Here is a 14774-nt window from a genome sequence, read left to right as displayed (position 1 = left end):
CCACTCACTCCAGCCCCCCCCCCGCCCATCGCTCGTTCTCCCTCACCCTCACTCACTTTCACCGAGCTGAAGCAGGGCGTTGGGGTGCGGGAGTGGGTGTGGGCTTTGGGCTGGAGGGTGGGGCCGAGGGTTCAGAGTGTGGGAAGGGGCTTCGTGCTGAGCCTGGGGCAGGGTTTGGGGTGCAGGAGAGGGTGTGTTCTTTTAGAGGGAGTTTGAATGCGGGCAGGGGCTGGGGTAGGGGGTTAGGGTGCAGGAGAGGGTGCGGGGTACAGGCTCCAGCCAGACAGCACTTACCTTGTGTGGCTCCTGGAAGTGGTGGCATGTCCGGCAGCAGCTCCTAGGCTCAGGGGCAGCCAGGTGGCTCTGCGCGCTGCCACTGCCTGCAAACACCAACCCTACAGCTCCCATTGTTCCCTGTTCCCAGTCAATGGGAGCTGCAGAGTTGCTGTTCAGGGCGGGGGCAGCGCGCAGAGACCCCCTGGCCTCGCCTCCGCCTAGGGGACACAGGGACATGCCAGCCGCTTCCAGGAGCAGCACGGAGCCAGGGTAGGTAAGGAGCCTGCCTTATCCCCACTGCGCAGCCAACCGGACTTTAGCGGCCTAAAATCTCCCGGATTGGTTCAGTTGCCTCCCGGAGATGGAGCCCGATTCCGGGAGACTCTCAGCCAAACCAGGAGGGCTGGGCTGGGTGCGGGAGGTCAGGGCTTGCCGGTTGCAGTCTGTCAGGGGGCTGAGCAGGGGAGGGGAGGGGTTGCTGGTGCAGGCTTGGCACGGATCTGGCCAGGGGAGGGGTTGTTGTTGCAGGCCTGGCAGTGGGCTGGGCAGGGGAAGTATTGCTGGTGTGTGCCTGGCAGGGGGCTGGGTGGGGTGTGTGCACCCTGGCAGATGCCCAGCCCTTAATGGGGATGCAAACATCTGGCGGGGGAATTACCTGCAGCCGGAACCAGTCCAGGCGAAGCCCCGAGAAGTCAAACTTCTCCTTTTTGTCCACTGCAGGAAAGAGAAGCAGCTTTAGAGAGGTGGCAGTGGCCCCATGGGCAGGGGGGCTCTCCCCTCTGTGCTAGGGTTGCCAACCCTCCAGGATGTGCCTGTAGTCTCCAAGAATTAAAGATTCATCTTTAATTAAAGATTATGTCATGTGATGAAATCTCCAGGAATGCATCCAACCAAAATTGGCAACCCTACTTTCTGTGTTCCTGCCCCCCAGCGGCAGGGGCAGAGACAAGGCCTCGGAGGGGGTGGTGAACCCAGGCATCCAGGCTGCCCACTTTCCCACTCATTTGAATGATCCACTCAAAATGTGCAGCGCCAGTGGCAGTCAAAAAAGCAAACAGAATTTTGAGAATCATTAAGAAAGGGATAGATAATAAGACATAAAATATCATATTGTCTCTATATAAATCCATGGTACACCCACACCTTGAACACTGCATGCAGGTGTGGTCACCCCATCTCAAAAAAGATATATTGGAATTGGAAAGACTACAGAAAAGGGCAACAAAAATGTTTAGGGGTATGGAACAGCTTCCATATGAGGTGCAATTAATAAGACTGGGACTTTTCAGCTTGGAAAAGAGATGACTAAGGGGGGATACGATAGAGGTCTATAAAATCATGACCGGTGTGGAGAAAGTAAATAAGGAAGTGTTATTTACTCCATCTCATAACACAAGAACTAGGGGTTATCAAATGAAATTAATAGGCAAAAATTTAAAACAAACAAAAGGAAGTATTTCTTCACACAACGCACGGTCAACCTGTGGAACTCCTTGCCAGAGGATGTTGTGAAGGCCAAGACTATAACAGGGTTAAAAAAAGAACTAGATAAGTTCATGGAGGACAGGTCCATCAATGGCTATTAGACAGGATGGACAGGGACGGTGTCCCTAGCCTCCGTATGTCAGAACCTGGGAATGGGTGACAGGGGATGGATCACTTGGTGATTACCTGTTCTGTACATTCCCTCTAGAGCACCTGGCATTGGCCACTGTCGGAAGCCAGGATACTGGGCTCCATGGACCTTTGGTCTGACCCAGTATGGCTGTTCTTATGTTCTGGGCTGGAGCTGAGGCCTGGGGCCTGCACACCGCATGGAAGGACCTGCTGCTCTGGGCACAGCAGGGAGCCGTGGGGGCACCTGCGTACCTTGTTTCAGAGTGAGAGACGACAGGGTGCTGACGAAGGACGACATGATTATGGACTCCTCCTCGGGGCAGACGGTCAGATTCTGAAAGAGACGGGCACAGCTTAGTGGGGCTTCTCGCAGGCAGCTGGGCAGGCGCATTCTGGGGTGCGGAGAGCCCATGGCGATGGCAATGTTCCTGCCCAGAGATGGGGCTGGCTAGTGCAGGGCTCCTACACCCCAGGGAATTTTCCCCTCCCAGGGTTGCGTGTCTCACTGTCGGGGTCCTGGCTGCAGCTCAGAGCCCTTCCCCCTGGGTACCGTACCTGGATGATATCGCTGAGCAGCAGGGCGTCGAAGCGAGCCAGGTACTGGACGTGGTAGCGCTGGATCACTGGGCCATGCCTGTGCACGAGGGTACGCAGCTGCTCCATGAGGAAGAGCAGCTCGGCGATGTGACTGCAGGGGTGACACGGGGCTGGGTCAGGCTCCTCTGAGGGAGACAGTGCTACACCCGGGCTCCTGCTGCCAAGAGTCACTGGGGACCCAATCCCACAACCCTCCCCCCCGTATCACCGCGCCTGGGGGTGGGCAAGGCTGGATCCGAATCTGACAGCTCCAGCTGGAAACAGGGTACCCAGGGCAGCCCGTGCCCAGCACGGTGCCATGGGACTCCTGCCACGCCCCCACACAGGTGTCCAGGCAAGTGCTGACCAACCCACCGGCCAAGCGCACGGGACCTTCCCCTCTAGATTCCATGCCCAGAAGGGACCCCTCTGACCACTGAGTCTGAGCTCCTGCGTAGCGCAGGCCACAGGACTTCCCCGAGTTCATTCCTGTTCGAACTCAAGTAGACCTTTTCGAAATTGCCAGTGGTGGAGAACCCCCCGCGCCCCTGGGTAACCTGCTCCAAAGATTTCATTATTTCCAGCCTAGAAATGTGTCTAGCTTCAGCTACCGGCCGCTGGAGCACGTCAGACGTTTGTCTGCTAGACTGAGGAGCCTCCATGCACCGTTTTCAGTTTCCCCGGCTGCAGGTACTAGGGACCGTGATCTAGTCGCCCTTTGACCTGCTCTTTGTAAAGATAATCCGCGGAGCTCCTGCAGGTGTTTCGCTAGAGTATTTTCCAATGCTACAGGGAGTTGCTTTTGCTCTCCTGGAAGCCGTCTGGCCTGCGGTGCTGGGGCTGCCAACTCCCCAACCCCCAGGGCAGGATCCACAGCGTCTCCCCTTCCCCGCAGGGGTCATTTCCCATCTTCCCTCGCTTGCTCTTGGCCCATGTCCCGTCAGGCCGCGCAGGCAGAGCAGGTGCCACTTGGGCCTTGCAGCAGCTGCGCCCCCTTTGCACACCTGTGCTGGGGTATGGGACACGCGCTGCCGGCTGAATTGGGCACAGAGCCACAAATTGCTGCCATGTCACTTGGTTCCATTTCCTACCCCCAAACCAACGCCCCCACGCTGCCGGGCCCTGAGCGGAGACCCCGACCTTCTCTTCTGCCCAGGGGGCCCATGGGTTCAGTGCACCCCACTCAGCATGGGGCCCACACGGCCTCCCATGTTTCACAGCAAACAGTGTCTGTCTCCCCCTCCAAGAGCCAGCCCCCACCCAGTGCCTACCCCCCAAGAGCCAGACACACACCCCCACTGCCTCCCGTCCCCAGAGCCAGACCTGCCCAGTGCCTCCCCCTCTCCACGCCAGACCCACGATGGGCCTATCCCCCCACACACACAGAGCCAGCCCCCACCAATTCCCCCCCACAGAACCAGACCCTCTCAGTGCCTGCCCCCCCCCACAGAGCCAGACTCCCCCAGTGCCTGTCCCCCCCAGCAGAGCCAGGCGCCCTCAGGGTCCCCCAGCCCCAATAGCCAGACTCACCCAGGGACTGTCCTGCCCCCGACAGTCAGACCCACCAGGGCCTGTCACCCCCAGAACCAGACCCACCCAGGGTCTGGCCCGCCCCCAAGATCCAGACCACCCCAAAGCCTGTCTCCACCCCCACCCCACCCCCGACAACCAGACCTCACCTTGGACCACCACCCCTTGCCCAGGACACCCCAGACCCCATCCCCCCAGTGCCCACCCCGCTTCCTGTAAGCCTGGCCCTGCCCTGACCTGTCAACGTAGTCCTCAGGGGTCTTGGTCTTGGTGACATGCTCAGCATGACGTACCAGCCAGTTCACCTCGTCACGGCACAAGGAGAGCGCCATGAAGACGCAGAGAGCCTGGCAGGGCAGAGATTGGTGAAGTCAGCTGCAGGCAGGGACGACTCTGGCCTGGCTGCATGCCGGGCACCTGGGGCTCACAGGCGCCACCACAAACCAGACAGCAAATGGGGGAGGGGCCATCAGAGCCAAATAACCGCCCCCCATGGGCAGCCAGGGGGCAAGGGGTCGTTCAGGGCTACCTGGGATGGAGGGAATCACTTCACAGGGACAACGGAGAGGAAACAAACCTCACAGCATGGCCCCGCAACACAGGCAGGCCCTGGTGGGTAGATTACGTCTGTGTCTGACCATTTCCTCCCTATGACACTGCAGAGGGACAAGGAGGGCTCTGTCGAGAGCTAAGAACTAGCTGATTGTCCTGGTACTGCCAGACCTTGGTACGGGAAATTATGTCCGAGCTGTGGGACGTGTGGGCTATTAGGCTCTGAACCCGTGAGGGAGAAACCTATCACAGGGCAGGAAACAAGCGACAGCCCGGGGCTGAGCCCTCTGCCTCGTTGTCCAGGGAAGATGCACCCTTGAGCCTACCCAAGACAAAGGAACCCCAGGGGAGGTCTTGGCCAAAGGCCTGGGGCTCAGACACGACTGGGACTGAGCAGTGGGGGAGGTCCAGGTTGGATATCAGGAAAAACTATTTCATTAGGAGGGTGGTGAAACACTGGAATGTGTTACCTAGGGAGGTGGTGGAGTCTCCTTCCTTGGAGGTTTTTAAGGCCCGGCTTGACAAAGCCCTGGCTGGGATGATTTAGCTGGGAATTGGTCCTGCTTTGAGCAGGGGGTTGGACTAGATGACCTCTTGAGGTCCCTTCCAACTCTGATATTCTATGATTCTAAGAAATGAGAGGGAGCACGCTGTGTGCTCTGTCCCCATCACAAGCGGGAGACTCGCCAGCTGTCTGGAACTGCTGGAGCTGGAGGAGCACTGCAAGGTCAGACCATTGGGTGAGACCCCTTGTCCACCCGGTCCTGGGACTGCAGGGCAGAGACCGGAGCACTCCCTGTCAGTATGACAGGCAGGATGTGGGGCAGAGGGACACTGGACATCAAAACACATGGCACCACAGTGACCATACATGTTCACATGCATGCACACGCATGCACACAGACACGCTCACTCCCCTTCCAGCCCTTCCCCGTCCCCTCACCTTGGGGCCCAGCAGCCCGGGCTGGTCGCTCAGCAGCGCCTCCAGCTCCCGCACCGCGTTGCGTAGGAAAGCCCGCCGGTTCCGGTGCAGCTGGCCACTGTGCAAGGGGGAGCAGGTGATTGAGCTGGACACTGCACTGCCCACCCCCACGCCAGTCCCATGCCCACCCCACAGCCCGGCCCAGCACCAGGGCGTCTAAGGCTGCTCACTCCACTGTGGATGCAGCTACAGGAAGGCCATGCAGGGGGGTTGCGTGGGGCAGCCGCATCAGGGGAGTAATGAGGGGCAAATATCTCACATCCCTGAAACCAGTCTGGGATAGCAAGGGCCATGGGTCGGGATTGAGGAGCACTGGCAGAGCGGGGGGGAGCCCAGGGCTGGGATAGCAGGGACCGTGGGTCGGGAGTGAGGGTGACTGGTAGGGTGGTGGGGGGCAGGAAGCCCAGGACTGGGACAGCAGGGGCCGCGGGGCAGGACTGGGGGCACTAGTAGGGCAGTGCAGGGGGAGCCCAGGACTGGGATAGCAGGGGTTGTGGGTCGGGATTGAGGGGCACCGGCAGAGCTGGGGGGGAGCCCAGGCCTGGGATAGCAGGGGCCGCGGGTCGGGACTGGGGGCACTGGTAGGGCAGTGGGGGAGGAGCCCAGGGATGCGGTAGCAGGGGCTGCGGGGTGGGACTCAGGGCACTGGTAGGGCGGTGGGGCAGGACTGGAGCAGCACAAGGTGCTGCATGTTACCAGAGGCATGTCGGACGCCTGCCCTGCCCACACTGCAATGGGCACTGGCCAGTGCCAAGGGGACCTCCCCACCACGGGCACTAAACCCCGTCCCCGTGGATCACCCAGGACCCAGGTGCAGTTGGGGATGGGAGGGCTCGAGGCCCAGGCAGCCTGTACCTGTGCGCCACAGCATGCTCCTTGCACTCCTTGATATCAGCCACCCGCTTCCCATACCTGCGGAGGGGACGAGAGTGAGTGCTGATCACCAGGGCAGCCCCCAGCCAGCCCCGAGCTCCGGCACAGCCCTAGCACAGCCCCCAGTGCAGCCCCCTGAAGCAGAGCCCTGGCACAGCTCCCCAACCCACTGGACTCCAGCACAGACTTCACTGCATGTGACAAAGTGGGAATTTTCTGCGATATTTTTATGATGCCTGCACATGCCTCAGTTTCCCCCAGACTGTGCATTGCTACCCCGTGAGGGGGACAAGGGTTAAGTTTGCACTCGGGCTGGCTAAGGGATGAGGTGGGGAGGGAGGCTCGCCTGGCTAGCTGACCCTGAATGGGTCACCAAAATTCTGGCTGAGGCTGACCCATCTCAATGGAAAACCCAGTCACCAGGACAGTGACACCTCGTGCCCAGCGCCCAGTGGGAGGAGCAGCCCCCCCCCCCCCCCCGGAGAGCAGGCCTGGGCGGGGAGAGGTGGGTGCCTGAGTGTTGGCTGCTGGAAGGAACCTCCAGCCCCTGAGAGCTGAGGAAGGGATGAAGTCAGAGAGGGAGACACGAGGCCTGAAAAAGGGGCTCCCAGGGGCCCCGGCCTGGCCAGGTCGGCCTGTGCTTTCCCCTTCAGGTCGCTCTGCTGAGGACTCCAGTGCTGGGCTCCAGGGGACACAGCTGGGCTGGGGGAGGCGGGGGAGGGGTGTCTGGCCCTGAGGAGGGGACCCGGCGGCACCAGGAGCCTGGCTCAGGGAGTTGCTGAGCAGAGCTCCCGGGTGGGGCAGGAGGGCTGGAGCTCCGAGGGTCAGTCTCAGGAGGCTGTGAGGCCCCATGACTGCCCTGAAGGAAGTGAGACCCCCTGGGAGTCCAGCACATTAAAGGGGTCCCTCCAAGGGCCTGTCCCAAAGCTGGGGTGTGGCACCGATCCTGGGATCCGGGACACTGTACTAGTCACTTTGGGCCCTCCCTGCCCTTCCCCTGGGTCTGGTGGGGATCCCCCTCCAACCTCCACCAGCCACCCGCTCCCACCAGCTGACCCCGCCCTCTGCGTCCCTGCCACTGCCCTGCCCTCAGCAGCTATCCTCCGCCTTCCTGCCAGACGCCCCCCTGCCCCTGCCACCTGCCTTCCACCCCCCACCTGCCTTGCCCCAGCAGCCACCCTCCATGTCCATGCCAGCCCCCACCCATGTCAGCACCCCCCCACCCGCTGCCCCCACAGCGCCCCATTACCCTTTCAGACTGCCGAAGAACTCCTCGGTGACCTTGTGGATCTGCAGGGCGTCGTCGCGGATGAGGCTGATGTAGAGCGAACCCTGCAGGCTCAGCTTCCACAGGTCCAGGCACTGCGGGTTCACACTCAGGCAGCCGTGGCACAGGAGGAAGCCAACTGCAGGGAGGGGCAGAGGGGAGGGGTCAGGGGCACAGCAGGAAGGTGAGGAACACAGGGAGTGGGGCAGCAGGGGGCAAGGGGCATGGCAGGGATGCAGAATGTGGCAGGTCAGGGGAAGAGGTGACAGGAGCGAGGGGCACAGGGGCTGGGGCAGCAGGAGTGAGGGGCAGAGGGGCTGGGGCAGAAGGGGGTGAGGGGCCCCAGGGTGGGGCATGGCAGGGATGCAGTAGGTGGCAGGGGGCACAGGGAGGAGGCGGCAGAGGTGAGGGACACAGGGGGTGGGGTGGCAGAGGTGAGGGGCACAGGGGTGGGGTGGCAGGTGCATGGCAGGGCACACGTAGGAAGCGGCAGGGATGAGGGGCACTGAGGCTGGGGCGGCAGGGGGCGAGGGGCCCCAGGGTGGGGCATGGCAGTGATACAGTAGGTGGCAGGGCATGGGGAGGAGGTGGCAGGGCTGAAGGGCACAAGGGTACAGAAGGAGGGGAAGGGGTGCAGCGAGGGGAATGTCAGGGGCGCAAGGGGCACAGAGGAGCTGCCAACCCCAACTCTCCATCCTGCCCCCTCCCATCACCAGGGGGCGAGCAGGCACTGCCAGGCATCCAGAGGTCAGCAGACGCGGGTACTGCTGGGCCAAACGGGGCAGCGATCCCCAGCACTGAGGCCCCAGATTGGGGCTGCTAGTGTGAGGTAATGACCAGGGCTGGGCAGGGCTCTGAGGCCAGGCTCCTGGCTGGGCTGGGCTGGGCTGGGCTCCCAGGCTGGGTTCCTGGGCTCCTGGGTGGGCTGGGCTCTCTCTGGTCTCTGGTGCTTGTGACTTTCAGAGAGGTGGGACCTGCCTGATCCCCCAGGACCAGGCAGGTGATGTGATGCGTGTTAACCCTTCCCTGCCAACTGCCTGCCCACCACACTGGGGGCCTTGTACTGTGAAGGGGGCAGAAAGCACCAGCCTGTGAGTCACTGGGCAGGGCATGAGCACTGGGAGAGAGAGAGACCCCTAGACAGATGGGGGGGGCCATTAATATCAGTGGAGACTTTCCCTTGGATTCTACTGGTTGGTGGGTGGGTGGGTGGATGGATCACTGGATAGATAGGAATGCGTGGGTCCCAGGAAGGGGGATGGGTGTGTATGGGCAGGCAGGGGTGGGGTGGAATGATGGGTGTGTATGGGGATGGGTGTGTATGCAGATGGGTGGTTGGAGAGGTGGGTGCTCATGGGGAACGGGAGGGATGGGTACGTATGGGGATGGGTGCATATGGGGAGGGGTAGGGGTGGGTGTGTATGGGGATGGGTGGGTGCAGGGGTGGGTGTGTATGGGGATGGGTGGGTGGAGGGGTTGGTGCATATGGGGATGGGTGAGTATGGGGATGAGGGGGAGGGGTGGGTGCATAGAGGGGTAGGTATGTATGCGGATGGGTGGGTGCGGATGGGGATGGGGAGGGGTGGGTGGGTGGATGGGTGCGGATGGGGATGGGGAGGGGTGGGTGTGTATGGGGATAGGGAGGGGTGGGTGCATATGGGGATGGGGAGGGATGGTTGTGTATGGGGATGGGGAGGGATGGTTGTGTATGGGGATGGGTGGTGAAGGGGTGGGTGCACATGGGGATGGGTGGATGCCAGGTGGGGGATGGGCCCCCCAGAGGGCCCTTCCCGCCAGGTGCAGCGTGACTCACTCAGTATCCAGCGCTCGATTACCTCCAGCGACAGGTACTCGCAGGCCATCTGGGGAGAGAGGGGCCATTCCTCAGTGTTGCTCTCCATGGCTCTTCCCAGCCACTCACCACCGGGAACGGGCACTGGGGCAGAGCTGCTGTCCTGGCTCTCAACCCTCACAGCCGCCTCAGCCCTGTGAGCTGGCCCAGCCCCTGCCCTCCCATCCCCAGCCCCCATGGCCCAGCACTTGGGATCACCGGGTCATACCTGAATCGCTGCCCGTCCAGATCTTGGCATGGCTGTAGCAAGCAGGACCTGGTGGCTCCCAGCCCCGTCGTCACGGGCACCAAGAGGCACCCTGGCATGGCGGCCTGCCCCCGGCTCCCCACGGACAGGGATCGGCCATGCATGCTGGGAGTCCCTACGCTGCTGGACAAGGGGTTGGGGTCTGCCCCAGCCCCCTGGGATCCCCTCAGCTGGGCGAGCCGGCTGCAGGCAGAGCCATCGTATGGTGTCCTGCGGGCAACACCCCCCTGAGCTCTGCGCTCAGGGCCCCTCCTGATGGCCCCCAGGCCCCAGAAGGCCAGACTCACGACGTCCGAGCTGGCCGGGCTCAGCATGGTGGCCGAGTTGCTGATCAGGCTCAGGAGCTGGTCGCTGCGCCACTGCTCGGCCGACTGGTTCCTCCGGGCAAAGAGGAAATGGAGAGACAGGAGGGCGCTGGTCACGGCCTGGAGGGGGGCAGGGAGCAGTTAGCAGGGGCAGCAGCAGCAATACAACAGCTACAGCTACAACTACACAGCCTTCTAGCAGGAAGGCCAGGAGCCAGAAATGGACCCGTAACCATGTGCTGCTCTCAGGTGAGGATAGTACCACAGGGGTCCTGGGCCAGGCATAAAGCATTATGTGGAGCTAGGTTTGGAGTTGGATGTGGGGCCAGGCCTGCTGAGGCAGGTTCAGACCTCAGTTGCCCCTGGCTGCGAATCTGGAGCGAGCCGGGAGCTGTCCATACCACACCTCCAGTCTCGCACACATTGCCCCACAAGCAGCGTCCGGCCCCTCACACGCACCATCAGCGTAAGCCCACATGCACACCAGGCCAGGCTGGCACAACTGCATGCCGGCTGTGCCTTATTGAATTCCAGGCGGCGGGTGGGCACAAGCCCGTCCGGATCTAAAGACCCCTCCCCAAACCTTACAGGAGGAGCCACTGAACCCAGGGTTCAACTGAGTGCAGGGGATAACTCAGGAAGAACAGAGTCAGGAGTGGGGGTCTGTGAGATTCTATACCTTGGGGGTGAGTCCTGTAACCCCCATATTCCTCATTTTCATATAATCGTATAAAGCACACCTTGTAACAGTATCAGGGGAAAGGTTAGGATCTGCTGAAAGTCATTTTTCTATCCATATATGTGTATCATTAATGCATATGAAGTTATGAGAATTGTGTTGTATGGTGGTCACTAAAACATGCTGTAAGTTGGGGAATCAACCAGACAGTAGCTCCCCAGAAGCAACAGCAAGGAAAGTAACCAATGCCTGGGCGGGGTGTCAATCAACCACCATTGTCCAGCAAGGGAGCTACAATGCAATGATTCACCTGCACAAGGCCACACCAGGGGAATTGCTCAACCTTGCCTGGAGACTCAGCAATGCCCCCAGACATGCCTGGACTTGTGCTCCCCGAGCACATGGACTGAGGGTATAAAACAGACAGAGTGGACAGATAGAGTAGACAGAGGGTATAAAACAGACATACTGGCCTTTCTCCTTCACCCACCTACGCTGCAAGCATCAAGGACACTCTGCAGACTCCAACCGAGGGGACTGGCCCAGATTTCAAGGGGGAAATCTGTATACTATGGACAGGGCTGGCTCTAGGTTTTTTGCCACCTCAAGCAAAAAAATGTTTGGCTGCCCCCAACCCCAGCCCTGGTCTACCCCCCGCAGCCCCTCTGCCGCCCCAGCCCTGGCTCTCCCCCCTGCCACCTGCCTCAGCCCTGGGCTCTCCCGCCCCCCCACCTGCACCCCCTGCCGCCCCAGCCCTGGGCTTTCCCCCCTCCACCCACACCCCCTGCCGCCCCAGCCTGGGCTTTCCCCCCTCCACCCGCACCCCCTGCCGCCCCAGCCCTGGGCTTTCCCCCCTCCACCCGCACCCCCTGCCGCCCCAGCCCTGGGCTTTCCCCCCTCCACCCGCACCCCCTGCCGCCCCAGCCCTGGGCTCTCCCCCCTCCACCCGCACCCCCTGCCACCCCAGCCCTGGGCTCTCCCCCCTCCACCCGCACCCCCTGCCGCCCCAGCCCTGGGCTCTCCCCCCTCCACCCGCACCCCCTGCCGCCCCAGCCCTGGGCTCTCCCCCTCCACCCGCACCCCCTGCCACCCCAGCCCTGGGCTCTCCCCCCTCCACCCGCACCCCCTGCTGCCCCAGCCCTGGGCTCTCCCCTGCCAACTGCACCCTCCTTCCGCCCCAGCCCTGGTCACTGGTAACTCGCTCCCAGGGCGGGTCATTCAGCAGGAATTTTACATGTGCACAGAACACAGACAGGATTGGTTCCCATATGGTTACAGAACTGCAGTAAAGTGGAACAATTTTCAGCTTATGTGATTGGAGGGATATCTGGATGCATATTATAAGACTGTCCTCCATAAATGAGGAAAAGTTGAGGTGCCTTTATTATTCTTTTGTTCCATTCTTTCTTTCTATGGGAATTTGCCAATGCAATATCACTGTCTTCCTTTTAAACAAATAAAAGTAAAAAAAAAATAAAAAAAATAAAATGGCAATGGTTGTTGAAAATAGCAATTCCAGTCCTAATAACCACTGGGAAGCATTTCTTGCTCAATTTTATCCTACTTTTTCTACAGCAAGTTACAGTGGATCAGTATATTTCATTTGGGAGAAATGAAGTAACAGCTGCCCAAATTGAGCTTAAGCACTCCTGAATTTTGAGGTGTTCAAATCTGGAAGGCAGGTGCTGGATTCCCTTTCTGAATATTAGCTATATCTGGAAAGGAAAAGTCAATTTCTGCTTCCATGGCTCAGAAGTGGAAATCCTCCTACGTGCCTGGTACTGTATCTAAAGCTGCCCAGGTCCAGAGCCTCCCCTCCCTTACTTTTCATTTTAAATTCTAGTGGGATCCACGTACCTCCCTTGCCAGGCTTCAGATAGAGAGGTGCAATGTCCATTTAGTCCACCCATTCTTTCTTTGGGGGCTGCAAGGTGAGATCACACCAGTATCCCTAATCCAGGCTGGGGATGTCTTCTGAAGGGGATATCTGGGGCAAAGCCTTCTACTCCTTGGGCATACTTGCTCCCCGTTCACAGTGCCATCCCATTCTAGCAGTGAGCTCTCCATTCACAGCAAGCTGCAGCATGGCTCAGCTACCTCACTCCCTCCCCCTCCCTTTCCTGTTGTAGCAGCCAAGGGAATGCTGGGAAATGTAGTTCTTTCCCTGCTCCAGGGCTGGCTCTATAGGCAGGGAGCTAACCAAGGAACTACAGCTCCCAGGGCCCCCTGTTGGTTCTCAGCTCCCATGCTGGCTCCCTGCCGGCTGCCACCTTTGCAAATGGGCTGCCCCAAGCACTACTTGCTTTGCTGGTGCCTAGAGCTGCCCCTGACTATGGACTGCAATATCCAGTGAGGTGAGAAAAACTGCTTAAACTAGATGTTGCCCAGTCTAATAGGGTTGAGAGTTTAGACTGTGTTTACATTTTCTTTTGGTGACTAACTCTGACTTTTTGCCTATCACTCAAAAGCTACCTTTTACAGTCAATAAATATGTTTAATTATTTATCTTTACCAGTGAGTTTGTATGAAGCGTTGGGCAAATCTGCTCAGGTTTTGACAAAGGCTGGTGTATGTCCACTTTCCATTGATGAAGTGGTGAACCAATTAATAAATCTGCACTGCCCATCTTGAGCAGTGCAAGACGGTATAGTCAATCATAGAATTATTAAATCATAGAATGTCAGGGTTGGAAGGGACCTCAGGAGGTCATCTAGTCCAACCCCCTGCTCAAAGCAGGACCAATCCCCAGACAGATTTTTGCCCCAGATCCGTAAATGGCCTCCTCAAGGATTGAACTCAACCCTGGGTTTAGCAGGCCAATGCTCAAACCACTGAGCTATCCCTCCCCCCACCCCCCAAAAAAATTCAGGCCTCCCCACTACTTAACAAAGCACTCAGTTATTTCAGCTCTTTAGTGAATTCAGCTTGTAGTAGGGGGAGCCCCAGTGCTAGTGCACCATTGGCCCAAGGTGAATTCAGCTCAGCAGCCTGTAACTAGACTCTTAATAGAATCAAGATTAGCTCTGATATTCCACAGTGGAGAGAGGAGGAGGTGCAATTGGTGTTTCAGGCCCTCAAAAGGGACCCATGCCATCAGGTACAAATACCTGTCCCCAGCCTCTCTCCTCGGGTACAGTGCTGGGAGCTGTGGGGATCTGGCTCTGGTGCCTTTCTCTGTGTAATTCGTGAGTGGCTCTGGGAGCACCCATGCAATCTAGCTGTGTGTGGGGCTCCACATGCTGGTGTGCTGAGTGATACCAGCGCCTGGAGGGGTTTGCTGCTGGTCACTAACAAAGCATTGTGAGAGGCAGCCCAGGCTGGAGAGAGTTAAGGGGGCACCGTGGTCCCACAGTCCCAGGGATCCCATCACAGTGGCGCAGCGAGCAGGGTGAAATACACAGCTTGTTGTACTGAGCAAGATTTGCACTTCATACACTGGTGTAAAGATTTTAAGTGAAGGCTTTAAGTATGGTGGCTTAGGAGCGTCAGGAGGAGGCTACTGGTTTGTTATTTTCTGTTTGCTTATTTTGGGCAAGAGAAATAGGGACAGAAAATCAGGAAAATGAGTGAAAGCAATGAAGCGATCGCAAAGGTGGAGCTTTTGAAGCTGCAGGTTGCAGAAAGGGAGAGGGAGCACCAGAGACTACTGGACCTGAAAGAACTGGAGGTAAAGGAGAAGCGGGAAGAAAGGGAAAGAGAGCGGGAAGAAAGAGAGAGAGAGCGAAAACACCAACTGAACCTGCTAGAGAAGCAGAACCAGAACCCACCAGCCCCAGCAATTCCCATCACTCCAAAAATCCACAGTTGAGACCATTTATGTCCTGAATACAATGAGGAAGACAATACTGCTGAATATCTGAGTACTGTTGAAAGGCTGTGTGCACTGCATGAGATCCCTGATGCCAAGAGAGTTCCTACCCTGATTGCAAAATTAACTGGTAAAGCTCTAAATGTATTCAATGAAATGCCTATTGAGGATGCTTTAGACTATTGTAAATTTAAAAACACACCTCTGAAA

At 58.9% G+C, this 14774-nt stretch overlaps 1 protein-coding gene across 3 annotated transcripts in view; it reads right to left on the bottom strand.

Moving 5' to 3' along the window:
• NCKAP1L (NCK associated protein 1 like) overlaps window positions 1–14774 on the bottom strand; it is a 91950-nt gene that overhangs the window by 47518 nt on the left and 29658 nt on the right. For all 3 annotated transcript variants that reach the window (XM_065576410.1, XM_065576409.1, XM_042858927.2), the window contains 9 exons: window positions 10060–10197; window positions 9487–9535; window positions 7656–7812; window positions 6389–6445; window positions 5495–5591; window positions 4237–4346; window positions 2449–2581; window positions 2146–2227; window positions 932–990 (listed from right to left, as the gene is read on the bottom strand). In XM_065576410.1, coding sequence (XP_065432482.1) covers window positions 932–990; window positions 2146–2227; window positions 2449–2581; window positions 4237–4346; window positions 5495–5591; window positions 6389–6445; window positions 7656–7812; window positions 9487–9535; window positions 10060–10197 — 882 coding nt within the window. The remainder of the gene's footprint in view (window positions 1–931; window positions 991–2145; window positions 2228–2448; window positions 2582–4236; window positions 4347–5494; window positions 5592–6388; window positions 6446–7655; window positions 7813–9486; window positions 9536–10059; window positions 10198–14774) is intronic.

Source organism: Chrysemys picta, chromosome 22, assembly GCF_011386835.1.
Source record: "Chrysemys picta bellii isolate R12L10 chromosome 22, ASM1138683v2, whole genome shotgun sequence".
Taxonomy (NCBI): domain Eukaryota; kingdom Metazoa; phylum Chordata; order Testudines; family Emydidae; genus Chrysemys; species Chrysemys picta.
Note: the sequence above shows the minus strand (reverse complement) of the source record. Positions and strands in the feature narration are given on the sequence as shown.